This window comes from Oncorhynchus kisutch, linkage group LG18 (genome assembly GCF_002021735.2).
Source record: "Oncorhynchus kisutch isolate 150728-3 linkage group LG18, Okis_V2, whole genome shotgun sequence".
NCBI lineage: Eukaryota > Metazoa > Chordata > Actinopteri > Salmoniformes > Salmonidae > Oncorhynchus > Oncorhynchus kisutch.
In genome coordinates this window covers 39,088,406-39,111,056 of record NC_034191.2, presented here as the reverse complement: position 1 = coordinate 39,111,056, position 22,651 = coordinate 39,088,406, and the positions used below count along the sequence as shown (strand labels likewise).

The window sequence follows — 22,651 nt, the reverse complement described above, 5'->3', positions numbered from 1 at the left end:
AAATGACGTTTTGATCTCAAGGGACAGTAGGAAGTGACGCAATCCTCAGCTGTGATGAGGAATTTGACATTATCTCTAGTCTTGAGTTTGAATAGTCTCTCTGCTCTATAGGTGTATAAAACTAACACACCAGGCTTTAGTCATAGTTCTGTTATTTAAAAACATGGCATTGGCTGTTAATCAATGTTCATTTATAGACTAGGTATATCAGTGGTTCATCATTCGGGAAAGTTAAGATAGTTTCACTTTCAAAAGGGGTACGTTTATTTTTAGCAATCATTCTACCTTTTATGTTCTGACTTTTTTTTTGACACATTTGACACTGATGCCATAACTTTTATTGTAATAATCATGTAATAACGTGTAATAAATTAAATTGTAATCTTAGTGGCAACAGGTTATTATGGAATCTTGCAAACTCAGCGGATTAAAGTCTGTTTTAGGAAGTCCGATATTACAAATAAATATATATTTATTTTCTAGTTATGTTAACTTAATAATTACAATTCAATAACACAACATTTATAGTTGACAAGTTTGTTTTATAGCCTAAGCTACAATGTCACACTAATATTATCATGCCATATGATTCTTTTTAAGCCTACATCCTGTTTTGAAGTCATAATAAAATGTATTAATGTTATTTTCTGAAATGACAACTGAGACAATGTGGACCTGTATTTCTCCATTTTATGCTGTAAACAACGCCTCGATTTACAGAAAGGAATGCGGAAGAACCACTTCCATATTCAAACCACTTCTCCTGCGAGTCTTGTATGTTGTTGAATAAGTGGGCAATAGACAAATATATTCTGGTAAACCAGTCACCGCAAGAGTGAGTCTCCCCAGTCCCCATAATGGCGGTGGGGCCACGCAGTATAGAACTACAGGAGCGTCGTGTGCAACTGGTGGAGAGCTGGAGCCAAAATGTCACCCACCTCCAGGAGCTTCTTTATCAGGTAGGGGCTCTTACTGAGGAGGACCTCAGCCTGGTGAGAGGGGGAGGTCGCCCGGGGGAGAGGGACTGCATGAGGACTCTGCTGGATGTGCTACACGGGCGTGGAGAGGAAGCCTGTCGAGCCTTCTTTCATGTACTACAGTCACAGAGAGCCAACACAGAGTCAGGGTCTATGCTAGCTGCTATCCCACCCGAGGGCACTGGAACCAGCAGCAGTGACTCTGGTCCAACCAACATGCAGGAGCACTTGAGGAAACACAAGGACATATTAGGCAGGCAGCACGGTCCCGTTGATTACCTTAGGATCGGGACTAGTAGCTCAGAGAGCGTTAATGAGCCTGGTTCCTTTACAGATATTACGTTGTCCAGGTGCGTGGGCTACTCTGTTCCCCTGCAGTACCACCAGCACGAGGCAGCCATGGTGGGTGATGCCTTCCGGAGCCAGGACCAGGTCTGTACCTTTCAAGATGTCTGCCAGAGTCTGCTGTCTGTTCCAGGAGACAATATGACTCTGCTCTCGGGGGTGGCTGGCAGTGGGAAGACCACCGTGGTTATACGTCTGGTTTATGAGTGGGCCAGGGACTTTGACTCCCAGAAGATAGTCCTGTCCCTATCCTTCAGAGAGCTCAATCTGCTCAGTGAGCCGCAGAGCTTGCAGGAGCTTCTTCTGGTGCACTACAGCCACCTCAAACCTGTTCTGGCCCGGGTCGTTGACTCCCAACCCGGCCGGATCCTGCTCATCTTGGACGGGCTCGATGAGTTCCGCTTCCCTCTGGACTTTGAACAGAGTCCCAAGTGCTCGGATCCGGAGCGGAGGCTGGGCATGGGGGAAATGGTGGTAAACCTGATCAAGGGTCACCTCCTCCCCGGTATCTCCATCCTGGTCACATCACGGCCCCACGCCGTCTCCAAGGTCCCTCCACTGCTGGTGACCCAGCTCTACAGCGTCCTGGGCTTCTCCACAGACCAGCAGAGGCACTACTTTGAGCAGAGCTGCAGCTCTCCCCTGGTGGCCTCTGCCGTGTGGGGCTACGTTTCCTCCTACCAGCCCCTCCAGCTCATGTGTCGTATACCGGCCTTCTGCTGGATTGTCTCCACTGCCCTCCGTGACGGAGCCCCCAGCTACTTTAGCCAAGTCACCACCACCACTCTGCCCAGTACAGCTAGGACAACGCCAGCAGGCTCCAGTGATACCACCAACAACAGCGCTGAAAAAGCCACTCCAACCCCTTCCATCTTCTCCTTCACTGTTCCCAGTGTGACGTTAATGAGCGGCGATGTCAAGCCCATCACCATCACAGAGATCTACTGCTGCTTCCTCAAGTCCGTCCTGGTGTTCCACGGAGAGGGCCGCAGTCAGGAAGGCTGCAGCCCGCAGCGTCTCCAGGAGGCCCCGCGGGTCCTACAGGAGATGCGGCCCATGCTGAGAGACCTGGGAGCCCTGGCCTTCCAGGGCCTACTGGAGCGGCGCTTCCTCTTCGACCAGGCTGATCTGAGCTCTTTCTCCCTGGACTGCAGCGGGCTGTCCAAGGCCTTCCTGGTGGAGATCCTCCGAGAGGACCGGGCCTCGCTCACCTACCAGAGGAGCTTCCACTTCCTCCACACTAGTGTACAGGAGTTCCTGGCTGCTCTGTATTACGTCCTGCAGGCCCTCTCCGGCTCAGACCCGTTCTTAGGCCTCAAGTCAGCCGTCGTTGTAGCCATTTTTCCAGTCGCCCTGCACAAAGTGTTAACCTCCACTGCTAATAAGCTCCTGAGGCCCAGACGGCTCCTGCGCAGATACATCAAGAAGGCTTTCTCCTGGGGTGGACACCATCAGTCTGGTCACATGGACCTCTTCTGCAGGTCAAATAATATGTGCATAAAAAAACAGACAAAAGTAGTGTTGTTTTGTAATTCACTTCATCCCATATTAACGTTCAGAAAATGTCTTAACTTATTTTTCTCTACATTAATTTTAGATTATTTTGTATTTTTCTCCTTAGATTTGTATCTGGCTTATTGGTACCTCAAACCCGTGTCATCCTGGATGGACTATTCCCAGGCAGATCACAAATATTCCCATCTCTCTCTTCCTCCTCTCTATCCCTGCCCTCTCCTTCTCCTCCTCCTTTCACCCCTCCCTTTCTCCTGAGCCTGCTCCACTCCCAGCTCCAATGTGGCAGACTAAGTCCAGAGAGGCAGGTCAACGTGTGCCACTGCCTGTACGAGGCCCAGGACCCAGGCCTGGCGCAGCGTCTACAAGCCTGGCTGCAGGTCCTGGCCCAGCAACAGGTCCCAGACCAGTCTGGCCCAGCCAAGAGGGACTGGAGCGAGCTGGCCTTCCTGCTGCAGCTGATCCCAGACCTGCAGGATCTGAATCTGGAGGCCCAGGCGCTGGACGCAGAGGGCCTGTGCAGACTGTTGCCTGTACTCCCTCTCTTCAGCACCCTCAGGTGGGCTAAGTCATGTGTAACACCTTAAATCAGGCTTAATCCAAACTCAAAAATTAAGTTATTTATATTTTTCTCCAAACAGCATTTGTTTCTTGATACGTGAGATTGAATACCCTGTGTATTTATCTCCTGTATTCGTTCCTCATAAAGGCTAGGGCAGAATCCACTGGGTCCAGAGGGGGCAGTTGTGTTAGCCTGTGCCCTGCAGAGCCCGGACTGCCGTGTCGAGAGACTGTGGTGAGGACAGTATAAGGGCTAATTGAAGCAGAGAGAATAGTTGGATAGAACAACTGACATCACCACCTTGGAGGGACTACATGCACTCATTTTTTATTTTCTGTTGCAAAGCGGTTTAAAACGTTTTCCATGGCATGCCCTAATGAACACAACCCTGTGGAATGGTTCCTTTTCCAGGGTGGTGGGGACAGGACTGGGTTGTGAGGGACTCAAGGTGCTTACAGAAGGGCTGAAAGACAACCACACAGTGGTCGACCTCAGGTAACACAGGATATCAATGCTCTGATAGGCTACAGGTACTCAATAAAACTATTATAAAGCAGTCTCTCACCAATCATTGTCTGCCATCATTCCATGGTTTAAGGATGGCCATCAATCACATTGGCGATGTGGGAGCGGGCTATCTGTCGGATCTACTGCGGACCAATCATACACTTAAAGATGTCAGGTGAGGTTGGGAAAGCACTGCGATCAAAGATATCATCCTTTGCGGTTAAAAACAGCCTAGTTACACATCTGTGGTCAAATTCTCTCACATTCTCATGTCAGTTCACACTAGGTAATTACAAGAATAGGGCCAGGATTCAAACGATCGCAGATGTGCACTATCACTGTACCTAGGTTATTAATCTGTCTTGGATTGATCCTCGGCCATAGGCTTTTGGTCAAGTAAAACAATATTAGCAACAGACTTGTTTTTGTGTTCCTCAGGCTCCGTGACAACCAGATTACTGATAAGGGAGCAGAACTCCTCATGGAAGCACTGACTGAGAATACCACTCTGGAACATCTCTGGTGAGCAGTATATACACACACATACTCTGTTATACCATGTATATACCATGTTATACCATGTGGTCATCCCTCTCTTCAAAGGGGGTGACACTCTAAACCCAAACTGTTATAGACCTATATACTGTACATCCTGCCTTGTCTCTCAAGTCTTCGAAAACCAAGTTAATAAACAGATCACTGACCATTTTGAATCCCACTGTACCTTCTCCGCTGTGCAATCCGGTTTCCGAGCCGGTCACAGGTGCACCTCAGCCACGCTCAAGGTACTAAACGATATCATAACCGCCATCGATAAAAGACAGTACTGTGCAGCCATCTTCATCGACCTGGCCAAGGCTTTCGACTCTGTCAATCACCGTATTCTAATCGGTAGACTCAACAGCCTTGGTTTCACAAATGACTGCCTTGCCTGGTTCACCAACTACCTCTCAGACAGAGTTCAGTGTGTCAAATCGGAGGGCCTGTTGTCCGGACCTCTGGCAGTCTCTATGGGGGTACCACAGGGTTCCACCTCTACACAGACGACACCATTCTGTATACATCTGGCCCTTCTTTGGACACTGTGTTAACTAACCTCCAAACGAGCTTCAATGCTATACAACACTCCTTGCGTGGCATCCGACTGCACTTAAACACTAGTAAAAACCAAATGCATGCTTTTCAACCGTTCGCTGCCCGCCCCCGCCCGCCCGACTAGCATCTACTCTGGACGGTTCTGACTCAGAATATGTGGACAACTGCAAATACCTAGGTGTCTGGCTAGACTGTAAACTCCTTCCAGACTAACCCTGCCAATGACTGGAACGAATTGCAAAAATCGCTGAAGCTGGAGACTTATATTTCCCTCACTAACTTTAAACAACTGCTATCTGAGCAGCTAACCGATCGCTGCAGCTGTACATAGCCCATCTGTAAATTGCCCGCTCAATCTACCTACCTCATCCCCATATTGTTTTTATTTACTTTTCTGCTCTTTTGCACACCAGTATTTCTACTTGCACATCATCATCTGCTCATCTATCACTCCAGTGTTAATTTGCTAAATATGATTACTTCGCTACTATGGCCTATTTATTGCCTTACCACCTCACGCCATTTGCACACACTGTATATATACTTTTTTTTCTTCTATTGTGTTATTGACTGTACGCATGTTTATTCCATGTGTAACCCTGAGTTGTTGTTTGTGTCGCACTGCTTTGCTTTATCTTGGCCAGATCGGCGTTGTAAATGAGAATTTGTTCTCAACTAGCCTACCTGGTTAAATAAAGGTGAAAACAATATATGCTCCAATTAAAACATTTGAAATCCAATCTGGAGGTATGCATTTAAAAAAATATATGTTTTACGTTTATTTAACTAGACAAGTCGGCTAAAAACGAATTCTTATTTTCAATGACGGCCTAGGAACAGTGGGTTAACTGACTTGTTCAGGGGCAGAACAACAGATTTTTACCTTGTCAGCTCGGGGATTTGATCTTGCAACCTTTCGGTTACTGGCCCAACACTCTAACCGCTAGGCTACCTGCCACCCCATCTGTAACCTTAACATCTTAACATCTGTAACCTTAACATCTTAGCATCTGTAACCTTAACATCTTTCATTTAGTTGACTTAGCATTGATACTGTTATCTGCTCAGTTTCCTACTATTTGAACAAGATAATATTTGACATATGTTGATATTTCATTGTGACTTTGTCTCTTTGCTCAGGATGTTTGACAATAAGTTATCAAAGGAGGGAGTCAGGAAGCTGAAGGAGTTCGCCAGGAGCACATCTCATCTGGACATCAAAGTGTGCATCTGATTTCATCTGCCTTTCCTGTTGCTGATGATAGACTCCAAGTACTTTATCATTGGTGGATGATGTGGTTGTTTATCATTTGTGTGATATGGGACTTTTGCACATATAAGAAAGATGTTATTAGTATTTAATTCTTATTTTTGTTCAAAGAACTAAGAGTTTATATTTGGTTGTCAGGTTGTAATAGGTCAATGAATGGAGCCATAGGTCAATGAAATCGTCTGCAATAGGTCTACACGTTTTTCCAACAGGTTGCATTCTTGTGTTGTCAGAAACGCCTCCAAGTAACGAGTTTAAACGTTTAAACAGCACTTCCATGGATGGCCAGCAGAGAGCAATAGACCTGCATACACATGACCTACTGGAAGGCTAGGGTCATATGTGCAAAATGTAGATGATCATGTTCACTCTAACAAAGTTGGGCATTAAGGGGTTAACAATAATTTGTTGGTAGCCAACTAAATTTCACTACTTAGAATTAATATAGAAATGTATTAAGTTGAGGGTGACAAAATTAAATTGAGAGTATTTCTTTATTCTACCACAAGATGTCACCATCAATTTAAACTTTTCTGCAGTGTTTTTGTTTGCATCCTTCCTAGTCTGGTCCATGGGGACATGTCATTATCCTTTGTTTCCATTTCCATAGAAAAAGGAAAAGATGTAAAGTACCTGAATCATAAGGTGATTTTTGTGATGCCCAGGGACAGTGCTACTATTACTACAAATCGAATTCTATACTTTGTCACCTGTGAAGGTAGAAACTCATAATCCCTTTATGCACTTTGGAAAAAGTTTGTCTGGAAATATTTTTTAAAAACATCGGGAAAATGCTTCCCATTTAACTCAACCATAAACAAGTTTGCTATTTTAGTTTTATCTATAATTAGACTAGACAATGTACGAACCTCGACATGTAATTGAAAATAAAACAATGCGTGCAAGTCCTTATTTAAATTCATATTATTTGCCATAACACCACGTCTTCTGTGTCAAAACATTAGCTGGCTGTTTGTACCAATTATTTATTTAATAATTTAAGCGCTCTCTGATTGGTTTGAGCTCTTCTCTAGCTCGGGGCCTGGCCAATGGAGACGCAGGCTTGTTTGTGCAGCTTTCGGTGCGAAAATAAAAGCAGGAATCGGCGTTGAAAGAGAAATGTTGATGCAAAGAATGCAAAGAAACAATTAGCATCAAGTCTACAGTATATAGATGTTATTTGTTGTTTTGAGAATAACAACTATAGATTTTAATACAAAGACAGAGTCCAGTCAGAGGAGAGGCAGGCGACCTTGTTCTTGGTTCCAGACACTCAGGTATGGTACCGCACTTTAGGGATGCTCTACTGTTATTCTAAGGGGAGGAATCTGTAAATTCTCTACTTTGCTTTTATTGAAAATTGATCACTGAAAAAACTATATATATATATATATATTTTGTCATATCTTCGTAGCCGGGCCTGAAATGATGTAGACTGGATACCCGAGACAAAACATGCAACAATGTTCCAATTTAAAGTTCTCTTAAAATGACTATAGGCCTATCAAGGACCGTATGAGTCAGTTATACTATGAATTTGATGTTGTTACATGAGGTGTTTATTGTTGCTTGCAGTGCTGTTAGTTTTCAATATAGCAACTTTACTGTTACATATGGTCTAGTGCACGTGATTTAATAGGGTGATCGTCCCAGTTATGTTTTTGTTTATGGTGTTTTGCTTGGGCCGCCAATACACCGTTTGCAACGCTTTATTTTCAATGATTTTAGGGAAATAACAGCATGCAGTTGACTTTTTCACAGTGTCATTTTATCATGATTTTATTTAGCATTTCTACAGATTGAGTTTAAGAGTTTAATATTTTTAATGTCCATAGGGATATTTGCTTTGCAACGAAGTACGGCCATATTAGATAACTGTCCTTACCTGTGTGCCCATTTATTAATATTTTTAGTAATAACAATAACATTGTGCTTCATAATAATAGTGAAACCATACAATGTCGTTGCTGCCAAAACAGCAGCAACAAAGGACATTGAGATTTGTGAAACTGCATGGAAGCTGTAGGCTAATTGCAGTTTTGTTGCGAACGGTGAGACTATTCCTATGCACTGCGTGCTGTGTTTCCGATACTGAACAGCTGATTTTCGTGCGAAAGAGATGGGGTGGGGTGCAGGAGGCGCATTGAGAGGGCTGATATATTTCAGTCCAGCTCAGACCAGTTTACAGGGCTGCTCATTTCCCGCAACATGCTGCTATTGTTTAAGAACCTCACAAGGACACGGCGAATCCAAATATAGGCTTAATACACAGTGTCAATAGTGCTGAGGACCTGACCTTCACACATATCAATAAAATAACCAACATTAATAGTCTAATATGTAGTAAAAAAATAAAATGACTGTGGAATCACGAGAAAACGAATACCACCTCATAGACTAATATAGTATGCAATGCATGTCTAATGGTTAGTTGGCCAGTGGGTCTGTTGTTCACCGCTGGTCATACAATTATTTTGGAATGAATTTGACAAAATATGAATATCACAAAATGTAGCCTGAAACATAGGCTTAGTACGGGCAACGTATCCTCGTCATTATATATTACGTAACACTGTTAGCCCATAGGCATGTATTGATGTCGGGTGAAGATGGGAACAAAACGTTCTCATTGCTGAGAATCTCGCGCCGCACTGGTTCGAACCGGCGGGATCTTGGCCTCACGTGGAGTCATCCTTGGTAACGTTATTAATATGCAGCCAATGGTAGAGGTCCAGGAAACTATCTGCCAATCAGAGGGAGCTGGGGCGGTGTTTTGGGACATGAGTAGAGTTTTTGTTTGTAGTCCAGGCACTCAAATTGAAGAGCTCAGCTGTTTTGTGATAGTGACAAATTATTAACCTACAAGGATAAAGACAAGGGAAGCCCAGTGACTTTAGCGTAAGTGGGTATATCTCCCTTATGTATTGGCTACCTCTGATGTATCCCACACCAACTCATATACAGTTTCTTATAGTATGAATGTCAAACAACTACCAAATGTGTCTCTTCACACTCTTAGACCTGACCCTTAATATGTATCGACCTTATCTTCCAGGCCACCAGCCCTCCTTCGTTCTACGAGCCTCGTTGTGCCCCTCGTCTCCTCGTGAAGATGGCACCCTCCCTGGCCACAGCCTTCTCCAGGCGCTGGTGGATGGCTGTGACTGCGGTCATAGAGAACCTGCTGTTCTCTGCTGTGCTGCTGGGCTGGGGCTCCCTGCTCATCATGCTCAAGTCTGAAGGCTTCTACTCCTACCTCTGCAGAGAACCTGGTAAGGCTGTGTATCATGATGCACTACAATACCCATAATGCTCTGTGTTGTATATCCTGTTTTGCCACTATAGGTGGTTGGGAAATTGAGACAATTGGTCTGATTTATACAGTATTACACTATTCCAGGTGCTCAATGTTATTTTACATTGTAGGCCATTTTTATTACAATGAATAGGAAACCCCAAAAAGGGAATACCGTTATTACATGGGTTATACCTGTGTTATTATATAAGCATTGTAGATGTGAGAATGATGGAAGGTTTTTGTTGCTTCGGTGAATGCGTAGTTTTTGTTGCTTTAAATACTTGTTTTCATTGTGACATTTAGCAACCTTTGTTTTTATAGCATTTTCCCCCCTATGTCTAGTATTGGGGGGAAAGGGAGATACCTAGTCAGTTGTCCAACTGAATGTAATTCAACTGAAACGTCTCTTCAGCATGTGAGACAGGTGAATGGGTATCACTTGGGCTTGGAAGGTCTGACAAAGATTGAGTGTGTTTTAAGATATCCTACTTATTATGCTTATTTCATTCTGCAACAAACGGTGTTTCTATTTCACTACTGTGAGACGAAGAGGACTTTATGTGTCTGTGTAGTTTTAATTCAATTTGTTGGAATGGTACAACACTTCAATGGGGCTCTTTAGAACAATACCGTAAGTTATTTCATTGGGGGGTTACAATAGAAGGATGTGATAGAATGTGCAGATCAAATGGATGCTCTGTGGGTGAGGATAGGATGAAGGGGTGGGGGGTTTCTAATCCTATCACATTGAGCAGAGGAATTGTATGAGTTTCCACTTACATTTGACATGATCAGTTCCTCCTGAGGGGCTTTGTCTACTTCAATGCAAATGTAACCAGTACCAAATTCACAGAATCACAGAGTAGGAGTGCTGCTATAGGATCAGTTTCTCCTTTTAGATCATGACTAAGATTACATAGACAGGGAGACCTGATCCTAGATCAGCACTTCTACTCTGAAATGCTTTACGAATACAGGCCCAGAGCAACTACTGCAGAATATGACATCATTTGGGTTTTTGAACAGTTTTTTGATGTTGCCATAAAGGACAGCAAGTGGCCTTTAAAAAAAACACACCTATACAGCCTGGCTAGTGTTGAAAGTGTGTGAGAGGGATTTATTATATCATTGTCCAAGACACTTGTGTTGTTTCCAGCCCAGCCAAAGTTGAGCTTTGAGAGAAAAAAACACATCAATAGCAGTCAGCCTGTTTAATAAGCCTCTAATGCAGCTATGATTCAGAGCTCTCTCTCTCTGTGGGGATCTGATGGTTCCACTAAATCACCCACATCACAGAGATGATGAATGAAACCAAGGGGTGGTGGGATGAAAGTACCAGGTACATTTCCAGGTGCTCACAAGGGCATCTTTTGTTTTATTGGTTTATTTGCATCTAAATGCTACAGCAAACCGGTGACTTGGATATCTCTCTCTCTCTCTCTCTCTCTATCTCTTCTCTCTTTTCTCTCTTCTCTCTTCTCTCTCTGTGTTCCCATAGTCTATGACTCGTCTGTCCTCCTTTCATCTTTCAAATACACAGACACTTAGGGAGGCAGTGGGTCGAAAATATGTGTAATCACTGAGATCTTGAGATGATAGGACAAATAAAGCACAGAATCATGGCCTGTGATGGACTAGAACATATAATAATATCATTAGAACATGGCCTGTGATGGACTAGAACATATAATAATATCATTAGAACATGGCCTGTGATGGACTAGAACATAATAATATCATTAGAACATGGCCTGTGATGGACTAGAACATAATAATAATATCATTAGAACATGGCCTGTGATGGACTAGAACATAATAATATCATTAGAACATGGCCTGTGATGGACTAGAACATAATAATATCATTAGAACATGGCCTGTGATGGACTAGAACATAATAATAATATCATTAGAACATGGCCTGTGATGGACTAGAACATAATAATATCATTAGAACATGGCCCGTGATGGACTAGAACATAATAATATCATTAGAACATGGCCTGTGATGGACTAGAACATAATAATATCATTAGAACATGGCCTGTGATGGACTAGAACATGTACTAATATCATTAGAACATGGCCTGTGATGGACTAGAACATAATAATATCATTAGAACATGGCCTGTGATGGACTAGAACATAATAATATCATTAGAACATGGCCTGTGATGGACTAGAACATAATAATAATATCATTAGAACATGGCCCGTGATGGACTAGAACATAATAATATCATTAGAACATGGCCTGTGATGGACTAGAACATAATAATATCATTAGAACATGGCCTGTGATGGACTAGAACATATACTAATATCATTAGAACATGGCCTGTGATGGACTAGAACATAATAATATCATTAGAACATGGCCTGTGATGGACTAGAACATAATAATAATATCATTAGAACATGGCCTGTGATGGACTAGAACATATACTAATATCATTAGAACATGGCCTGTGATGGACTAGAACATAATAATAATATCATTAGAACATGGCCTGTGATGGACTAGAACATAATAATATCATTAGAACATGGCCTGTGATGGACTAGAACATAATAATAATATCATTAGAACATGGCCTGTGATGGACTAGAACATATACTAATATCATTAGAACATGGCCTGTGATGGACTAGAACATAATAATATCATTAGAACATGGCCTGTGATGGACTAGAACATAATAATAATATCATTAGAACATGGCCTGTGATGGACTAGAACATATACTAATATCATTAGAACATGGCCTGTGATGGACTAGAACATAATAATATCATTAGAACATGGCCTGTGATGGACTAGAACATTTAATAATGTCATTAGAACATGGCCTGTGATGGACTAGAACATAATAATATTATTAGAACATGGCCTGTGATGGACTAGAACATAATAATATCATTAGAACATGGCCTGTGATGGACTAGAACATAAAAATATCATTAGAACATGGCCTGTGATGGACTAGAACATAATAATATCATTAGAACATGGCCTGTGATGGACTAGAACATAATAATATTATTAGAACATGGACTAGAACATATACTAATATCATTAGAACATGGCCTGTGATGGACTAGAACATAATAATAATATCATTAGAACATGGCCCGTGATGGACTAGAACATAATAATATCATTAGAACATGGCCCGTGATGGACTAGAACATAATAATATCATTAGAACATGGCCTGTGATGGACTAGAACATAATAATATCATTAGAACATGACCTGTGATGGACTAGAACATAATAATATCATTAGAACATGGCCTGTGATGGACTAGAACATAATAATAATATCATTAGAACATGGCCTGTGATGGACTAGAACATATACTAATATCATTAGAACATGGCCTGTGATGGACTAGAACATAATAATATCATTAGAACATGGCCTGTGATGGACTAGAACATTTAATAATGTCATTAGAACATGGCCTGTGATGGACTAGAACATATACTAATATAATTAGAACATGGCCTGTGATGGACTAGAACATAATAATAATATCATTAGAACATGGCCTGTGATGGACTAGAACATAATAATAATATCATTAGAACATGGCCTGTGATGGACTAGAACATAATAATATCATTAGAACATGGCCTGTGATGGACTAGAACATAATAATATCATTAGAACATGGCCTGTGATGGACTAGAACATAATAATATCATTAGAATATGGCCTGTGATGGACTAGAACATAATAATATCATTAGAACATGGCCTGTGATGGACTAGAACATTTAATAATGTCATTAGAACATGGCCTGTGATGGACTAGAACATAATAATAATATCATTAGAACATGGCCTGTGATGGACTAGAACATAATAATATCATTACAACATGACCTGTGATGGACTAGAACATAATAATATCATTAGAACATGGCCTGTGATGGACTAGAACATAATAATATCATTAGAATATGGCCTGTGATGGACTAGAACATAATAATATCATTAGAACATGGCCTGTGATGGACTAGAACATTTAATAATGTCATTAGAACATGGCCTGTGATGGACTAGAACATAATAATATCATTAGAACATGGCCTGTGATGGACTAGAACATAATAATAATATCATTAGAACATGGCCCGTGATGGACTAGAACATAATAATATCATTAGAACATGGCCTGTGATGGACTAGAACATAATAATATCATTAGAACATGGCCTGTGATGGACTAGAACATATACTAATATCATTAGAACATGGCCTGTGATGGACTAGAACATAATAATATCATTAGAACATGGCCTGTGATGGACTAGAACATAATAATAATATCATTAGAACATGGCCTGTGATGGACTAGAACATATACTAATATCATTAGAACATGGCCCGTGATGGACTAGAACATTTACTAATATCATTAGAACATGGCCTGTGATGGACTAGAACGTAATAATATCATTAGAACATGGCCTGTGATGGACTAGAACATAATAATATCATTAGAACATGGCCTGTGATGGACTAGAACATAATAATATCATTAGAACATGGCCTGTGATGGACTAGAACATAATAATATCATTAGAACATGGCCTGTGATGGACTAGAACATAATAATATCATTAGAACATGCCCTGTGATGGACTAGAACATAATAATATCATTAGAACATGCCCTGTGATGGACTAGATAATAATAATATCATTAGAACATGGCCTGTGATGGACTAGAACATATACTAATATCATTAGAACATGGCCTGTGATGGACTAGAACATAATAATATCATTAGAACATGGCCTGTGATGGACTAGAACATAATAATATCATTAGAACATGGCCTGTGATGGACTAGAACATATACTAATATCATTAGAACATGGCCTGTGATGGACTAGAACATAATAATATCATTAGAACATGGCCTGTGATGGACTAGAACATAATAATAATATCATTAGAACATGGCCTGTGATGGACTAGAACATATACTAATATCATTAGAACATGGCCCGTGATGGACTAGAACATAATAATATCATTAGAACATGGCCTGTGATGGACTAGAACATTTAATAATGTCATTAGAACATGGCCTGTGATGGACTAGAACATAATAATAATATCATTAGAACATGGCCCGTGATGGACTAGAACATAATAATATCATTAGAACATGGCCTGTGATGGACTAGAACATAATAATATCATTAGAACATGGCCTGTGATGGACTAGAACATAATAATAATATCATTAGAACATGGCCTGTGATGGACTAGAACATATACTAATATCATTAGAACATGGCCTGTGATGGACTAGAACATAATAATATCATTAGAACATGGCCTGTGATGGACTAGAACATAATAATATCATTAGAACATGGCCTGTGATGGACTAGAACATATACTAATATCATTAGAACATGGCCTGTGATGGACTAAAACATAATAATATCATTAGAACATGGCCTGTGATGGACTAGAACATTTAATAATGTCATTAGAACATGGCCTGTGATGGACTAGAACATAATAATATTATTAGAACATGGCCTGTGATGGACTAGAACATAATACTATCATTAGAACATGGCCTGTGATGGACTAGAACATAATAATATTATTAGAACATGGACTAGAACATATACTAATATCATTAGAACATGGCCTGTGATGGACTAGAACATAATAATAATATCATTAGAACATGGCCCGTGATGGACTAGAACATAATAATATCATTAGAACATGGCCCGTGATGGACTAGAACATAATAATATCATTAGAACATGGCCTGTGATGGACTAGAACATAATAATATCATTAGAACATGACCTGTGATGGACTAGAACATAATAATATCATTAGAACATGGCCTGTGATGGACTAGAACATAATAATAATATCATTAGAACATGGCCTGTGATGGACTAGAACATATACTAATATCATTAGAACATGGCCTGTGATGGACTAGAACATAATAATATCATTAGAACATGGCCTGTGATGGACTAGAACATTTAATAATGTCATTAGAACATGGCCTGTGATGGACTAGAACATATACTAATATCATTAGAACATGGCCTGTGATGGACTAGAACATAATAATAATATCATTAGAACATGGCCTGTGATGGACTAGAACATAATAATATCATTAGAACATGGCCTGTGATGGACTAGAACATAATAATATCATTAGAACATGGCCTGTGATGGACTAGAACATTTAATAATGTCATTAGAACATGGCCTGTGATGGACTAGAACATAATAATATTATTAGAACATGGCCTGTGATGGACTAGAACATAATAATATCATTAGAACATGGCCTGTGATGGACTAGAACATAAAAATATCATTAGAACATGGCCTGTGATGGACTAGAACATAATAATATCATTAGAACATGGCCTGTGATGGACTAGAACATAATAATATTATTAGAACATGGACTAGAACATATACTAATATCATTAGAACATGGCCTGTGATGGACTAGAACATAATAATAATATCATTAGAACATGGCCCGTGATGGACTAGAACATAATAATATCATTAGAACATGGCCCGTGATGGACTAGAACATAATAATATCATTAGAACATGGCCTGTGATGGACTAGAACATAATAATATCATTAGAACATGACCTGTGATGGACTAGAACATAATAATATCATTAGAACATGGCCTGTGATGGACTAGAACATAATAATAATATCATTAGAACATGGCCTGTGATGGACTAGAACATATACTAATATCATTAGAACATGGCCTGTGATGGACTAGAACATAATAATATCATTAGAACACGGCCTGTGATGGACTAGAACATTTAATAATGTCATTAGAACATGGCCTGTGATGGACTAGAACATATACTAATATCATTAGAACATGGCCTGTGATGGACTAGAACATAATAATAATATCATTAGAACATGGCCTGTGATGGACTAGAACATAATAATAATATCATTAGAACATGGCCTGTGATGGACTAGAACATAATAATATCATTAGAACATGGCCTGTGATGGACTAGAACATTTAATAATGTCATTAGAACATGGCCTGTGATGGACTAGAACATAATAATAATATCATTAGAACATGGCCCGTGATGGACTAGAACATAATAATATCATTAGAACATGGCCTGTGATGGACTAGAACATAATAATATCATTAGAACATGGCCTGTGATGGACTAGAACATAATAATATCATTAGAACATGGCCTGTGATGGACTAGAACATAATAATATCATTAGAACATGGCCCGTGATGGACTAGAACATAATAATATCATTAGAACATGGCCTGTGATGGACTAGAACATAATAATATCATTAGAACATGGCCTGTGATGGACTAGAACATAATAATATCATTAGAACATGGCCCGTGATGGACTAGAACATATACTAATATCATTAGAACATGGCCTGTGATGGACTAGAACATAATAATAATATCATTAGAACATGGCCTGTGATGGACTAGAACATAATAATAATATCATTAGAACATGGCCTGTGATGGACTAGAACATATACTAATATCATTAGAACATGGCCTGTGATGGACTAGAACATAATAATATCATTAGAACATGGCCTGTGATGGACTAGAACATAATAATATCATTAGAACATGGCCTGTGATGGACTAGAACATATACTAATATCATTAGAACATGGCCTGTGATGGACTAGAACATAATAATATCATTAGAACATGACCTGTGATGGACTAGAACATAATAATATCATTAGAACATGGCCTGTGATGGACTAGAACATTTAATAATGTCATTAGAACATGGCCTGTGATGGACTAGAACATAATAATATCATTAGAACATGGCCTGTGATGGACTAGAACATTTAATAATGTCATTAGAACATGGCCTGTGATGGACTAGAACATAATAATAATATCATTAGAACATGGCCCGTGATGGACTAGAACATAATAATATCATTAGAACATGGCCTGTGATGGACTAGAACATAATAATATCATTAGAACATGGCCTGTGATGGACTAGAACATAATAATATCATTAGAACATGGCCCGTGATGGACTAGAACATAATAATATCATTAGAACATGGCCTGTGATGGACTAGAACATAATAATATCATTAGAACATGGCCTGTGATGGACTAGAACATAATAATATCATTAGAACATGGCCTGTGATGGACTAGAACATAATAATATCATTAGAACATGGCCTGTGATGGACTAGAACATATACTAATATCATTAGAACATGGCCTGTGATGGACTAGAACATAATAATATCATTAGAACATGGCCTGTGATGGACTAGAACATAATAATATCATTAGAACATGGCCTGTGATGGACTAGAACATAATAATAATATCATTAGAACATGGCCTGTGATGGACTAGAACATATACTAATATCATTAGAACATGGCCTGTGATGGACTAGAACATAATAATATCATTAGAACATGGCCTTTGATGGACTAGAACATAATAATATCATTAGAACATGGCCTGTGATGGACTAGAACATAATAATTTCATTAGAACATGGCCTGTGATGGACTAGAACATAATAATATCATTAGAACATGGCCTTTGATGGACTAGAACATATACTAATATCATTAGAACATGGCCTGTGATGGACTAGAACATAATAATATCATTAGAACATGGCCTGTGATGGACTAGAACATTTAATAATGTCATTAGAACATGGCCTGTGATGGACTAGAACATAATAATATTATTAGAACATGGCCTGTGATGGACTAGAACATAATAATATCATTAGAACATGGCCTGTGATGGACTAGAACATAGTAATATCATTAGAACATGGCCTGTGATGGACTAGAACATAATAATATCATTAGAACATGGCCTGTGATGGACTAGAACATAATAATATTATTAGAACATGGCCTGTGATGGACTAGAACATATACTAATATCATTAGAACATGGCCTGTGATGGACTAGAACATAATAATAATATCATTAGAACATGGCCCGTGATGGACTAGAACATAATAATATCATTAGAACATGGCCCGTGATGGACTAGAACATAATAATATCATTAGAACATGGCCTGTGATGGACTAGAACATAATAATATCATTAGAACATGACCTGTGATGGACTAGAACATAATAATATCATTAGAAAATGGCCTGTGATGGACTAGAACGTAATAATATCATTAGAACATGGCCTGTGATGGACTAGAACATAATAATATCATTAGAACATGGCCTGTGATGGACTAGAACATAATAATATCATTAGAACATGGCCTGTGATGGACTAGAACATAATAATATCATTAGAACATGGCCTGTGATGGACTAGAACATTTAATAATGTCATTAGAACATGGCCTGTGATGGACTAGAACATAATAATAATATCATTAGAACATGGCCTGTGATGGACTAGAACATAATAATATCATTAGAACATGGCCTGTGATGGACTAGAACATAATAATATCATTAGAACATGGCCTGTGATGGACTAGAACATAATAATATCATTAGAACATGGCCTGTGATGGACTAGAACATAATAATATCATTAGAACATGGCCCGTGATGGACTAGAACATAATAATATCATTAGAACATGGCCTGTGATGGACTAGAACATATACTAATATCATTAGAACATGGCCTGTGATGGACTAGAACATAATAATATCATTAGAACATGGCCTGTGATGGACTAGAACATAATAATATCATTAGAACATGGCCTGTGATGGACTAGAACATAATAATATCATTAGAACATGGCCTGTGATGGACTAGAACATATACTAATATCATTAGAACATGGCCTGTGATGGACTAGAACATAATAATATCATTAGAACATGGCCCGTGATGGACTAGAACATAATAATATCATTAGAACATGGCCTGTGATGGACTAGAACATAATAATATCATTAGAACATGGCCCGTGATGGACTAGAACATAATAATATCATTAGAACATGGCCTGTGATGGACTAGAACATAATAATATCATTAGAACATGGCCTGTGATGGACTAGAACATAATAATACTATCATTAGAACATGGCCTGTGATGGACTAGAACATATACTAATATCATTAGAACATGGCCTGTGATGGACTAGAACATAATAATATCATTAGAACATGGCCTGTGATGGACTAGAACATAATAATATCATTAGAACATGGCCTGTGATGGACTAGAACATAATAATATCATTAGAACATGGCCTGTGATGGACTAGAACATAATAATATCATTAGAACATGGCCTGTGATGGACTAGAACATAATAATATCATTAGAACATGGCCTGTGATGGACTAGAACGTAATAATATCATTAGAACATGGCCTGTGATGGACTAGAACATAATAATATCATTAGAACATGGCCTGTGATGGACTAGAACATAATAATATCATTAGAACATGGCCTGTGATGGACTAGAACATAATAATATCATTAGAACATGGCCTGTGATGGACTAGAACATAATAATATCATTAGAACATGGCCTGTGATGGACTAGAACATATACTAATATCATTAGAACATGGCCTGTGATGGACTAGAACATAATAATAATATCATTAGAACATGGCCCGTGATGGACTAGAACATAAAAATATCATTAGAACATGGCCTGTGATGGACTAGAACATAATAATATCATTAGAACATGGCCTGTGATGGACTAGAACATAATAATATCATTAGAACATGGCCTGTGATGGACTAGAACATAATAATAATATCATTAGAACATGGCCTGTGATGGACTAGAACATATACTAATATCATTAGAACATGGCCTGTGATGGACTAGAACATAATAATATCATTAGAACATGGCCTGTGATGGACTAGAACATATACTAATATCATTAGAACATGGCCTGTGATGGACTAGAACATAATAATAATATCATTAGAACATGGCCCGTGATGGACTAGAACATAAAAATATCATTAGAACATGGCCTGTGATGGACTAGAACATAATAATATCATTAGAACATGGCCTGTGATGGACTAGAACATAATAATATCATTAGAACATGGCCTGTGATGGACTAGAACATAATAATATCATTAGAACATGGCCTGTGATGGACTAGAACATAATAATATCATTAGAACATGGCCTGTGATGGACTAGAACATAATAATATCATTAGAACATGGCCTGTGATGGACTAGAACATAATAATATCATTAGAACATGGCCTGTGATGGACTAGAACATAATAATATCATTAGAACATGGCCTGTGATGGACTAGAACATATACTAATATCATTAGAACATGGCCTGTGATGGACTAGAACATAATAATATCATTAGAACATGGCCTGTGATGGACTAGAACATAATAATATCATTAGAACATGGCCTGTGATGGACTAGAACATAATAATATCATTAGAACATGGCCTGTGATGGACTAGAACATAATAATATCATTAGAACATGGCCTGTGATGGACTAGAACATAATAATATCATTAGAACATGGCCTGTGATGGACTAGAACATATAATAATATCATTAGAACATGGCCTGTGATGGACTAGAACATAATAATATCATTAGAACATGGCCTGTGATGGACTAGAACATATACTAATATCATTAGAACATGGCCTGTGATGGACTAGAACATAATAATATCATTAGAACATGGCCTGTGATGGACTAGAACATAATAATATCATTAGAACATGGCCTGTGATGGACTAGAACATAATAATATCATTAGAACATGGCCTGTGATGGACTAGAACATATACTAATATCATTAGAACATGGCCTGTGATGGACTAGAACATAATAATATCATTAGAACATGACCTGTGATGGACTAGAACATAATAATATCATTAGAACATGGCCTGTGATGGACTAGAACATTTAATAATGTCATTAGAACATGGCCTGTGATGGACTAGAACATAATAATATCATTAGAACATGGCCTGTGATGGACTAGAACATTTAATAATGTCATTAGAACATGGCCTGTGATGGACTAGAACATAATAATAATATCATTAGAACATGGCCCGTGATGGACTAGAACATAATAATATCATTAGAACATGGCCTGTGATGGACTAGAACATAATAATATCATTAGAACATGGCCTGTGATGGACTAGAACATAATAATATCATTAGAACATGGCCCGTGATGGACTAGAACATAATAATATCATTAGAACATGGCCTGTGATGGACTAGAACATAATAATATCATTAGAACATGGCCTGTGATGGACTAGAACATAATAATATCATTAGAACATGGCCTGTGATGGACTAGAACATAATAATATCATTAGAACATGGCCTGTGATGGACTAGAACATATACTAATATCATTAGAACATGGCCTGTGATGGACTAGAACATAATAATATCATTAGAACATGGCCTGTGATGGACTAGAACATAATAATATCATTAGAACATGGCCTGTGATGGACTAGAACATAATAATAATATCATTAGAACATGGCCTGTGATGGACTAGAACATATACTAATATCATTAGAACATGGCCTGTGATGGACTAGAACATAATAATATCATTAGAACATGGCCTTTGATGGACTAGAACATAATAATATCATTAGAACATGGCCTGTGATGGACTAGAACATAATAATTTCATTAGAACATGGCCTGTGATGGACTAGAACATAATAATATCATTAGAACATGGCCTTTGATGGACTAGAACATATACTAATATCATTAGAACATGGCCTGTGATGGACTAGAACATAATAATATCATTAGAACATGGCCTGTGATGGACTAGAACATTTAATAATGTCATTAGAACATGGCCTGTGATGGACTAGAACATAATAATATTATTAGAACATGGCCTGTGATGGACTAGAACATAATAATATCATTAGAACATGGCCTGTGATGGACTAGAACATAGTAATATCATTAGAACATGGCCTGTGATGGACTAGAACATAATAA

General features: G+C 38.9%; 2 protein-coding genes across 2 annotated transcripts in view; both read left to right on the top strand.

The window, feature by feature from the left end:
* Positions 1 to 857: 857 nt before the first annotated feature.
* On the top strand, positions 858 to 7,180 carry LOC109908952 (nucleotide-binding oligomerization domain-containing protein 1-like). The gene is made up of 7 exons (XM_020507770.2): positions 858 to 2,803; positions 2,944 to 3,393; positions 3,544 to 3,630; positions 3,808 to 3,891; positions 3,995 to 4,078; positions 4,342 to 4,425; positions 6,139 to 7,180. Exons 1-7 carry the CDS (start codon positions 858 to 860, stop codon positions 6,230 to 6,232), a joined length of 2,829 nt encoding a protein of 942 aa, XP_020363359.1. The 3' UTR covers positions 6,233 to 7,180.
* Positions 7,181 to 7,349: 169 nt separating this feature from the next.
* The window catches only part of LOC109908953 (large neutral amino acids transporter small subunit 4-like), a 42,608-nt gene continuing 27,306 nt past the window's right edge, over positions 7,350 to 22,651 (top strand). The window contains exons 1-2 of the mRNA XM_020507772.2: positions 7,350 to 7,545; positions 9,324 to 9,540. Coding sequence (XP_020363361.1) covers positions 9,381 to 9,540 — 160 coding nt within the window. The 5' untranslated portion in view covers positions 7,350 to 7,545; positions 9,324 to 9,380. The remainder of the gene's footprint in view (positions 7,546 to 9,323; positions 9,541 to 22,651) is intronic.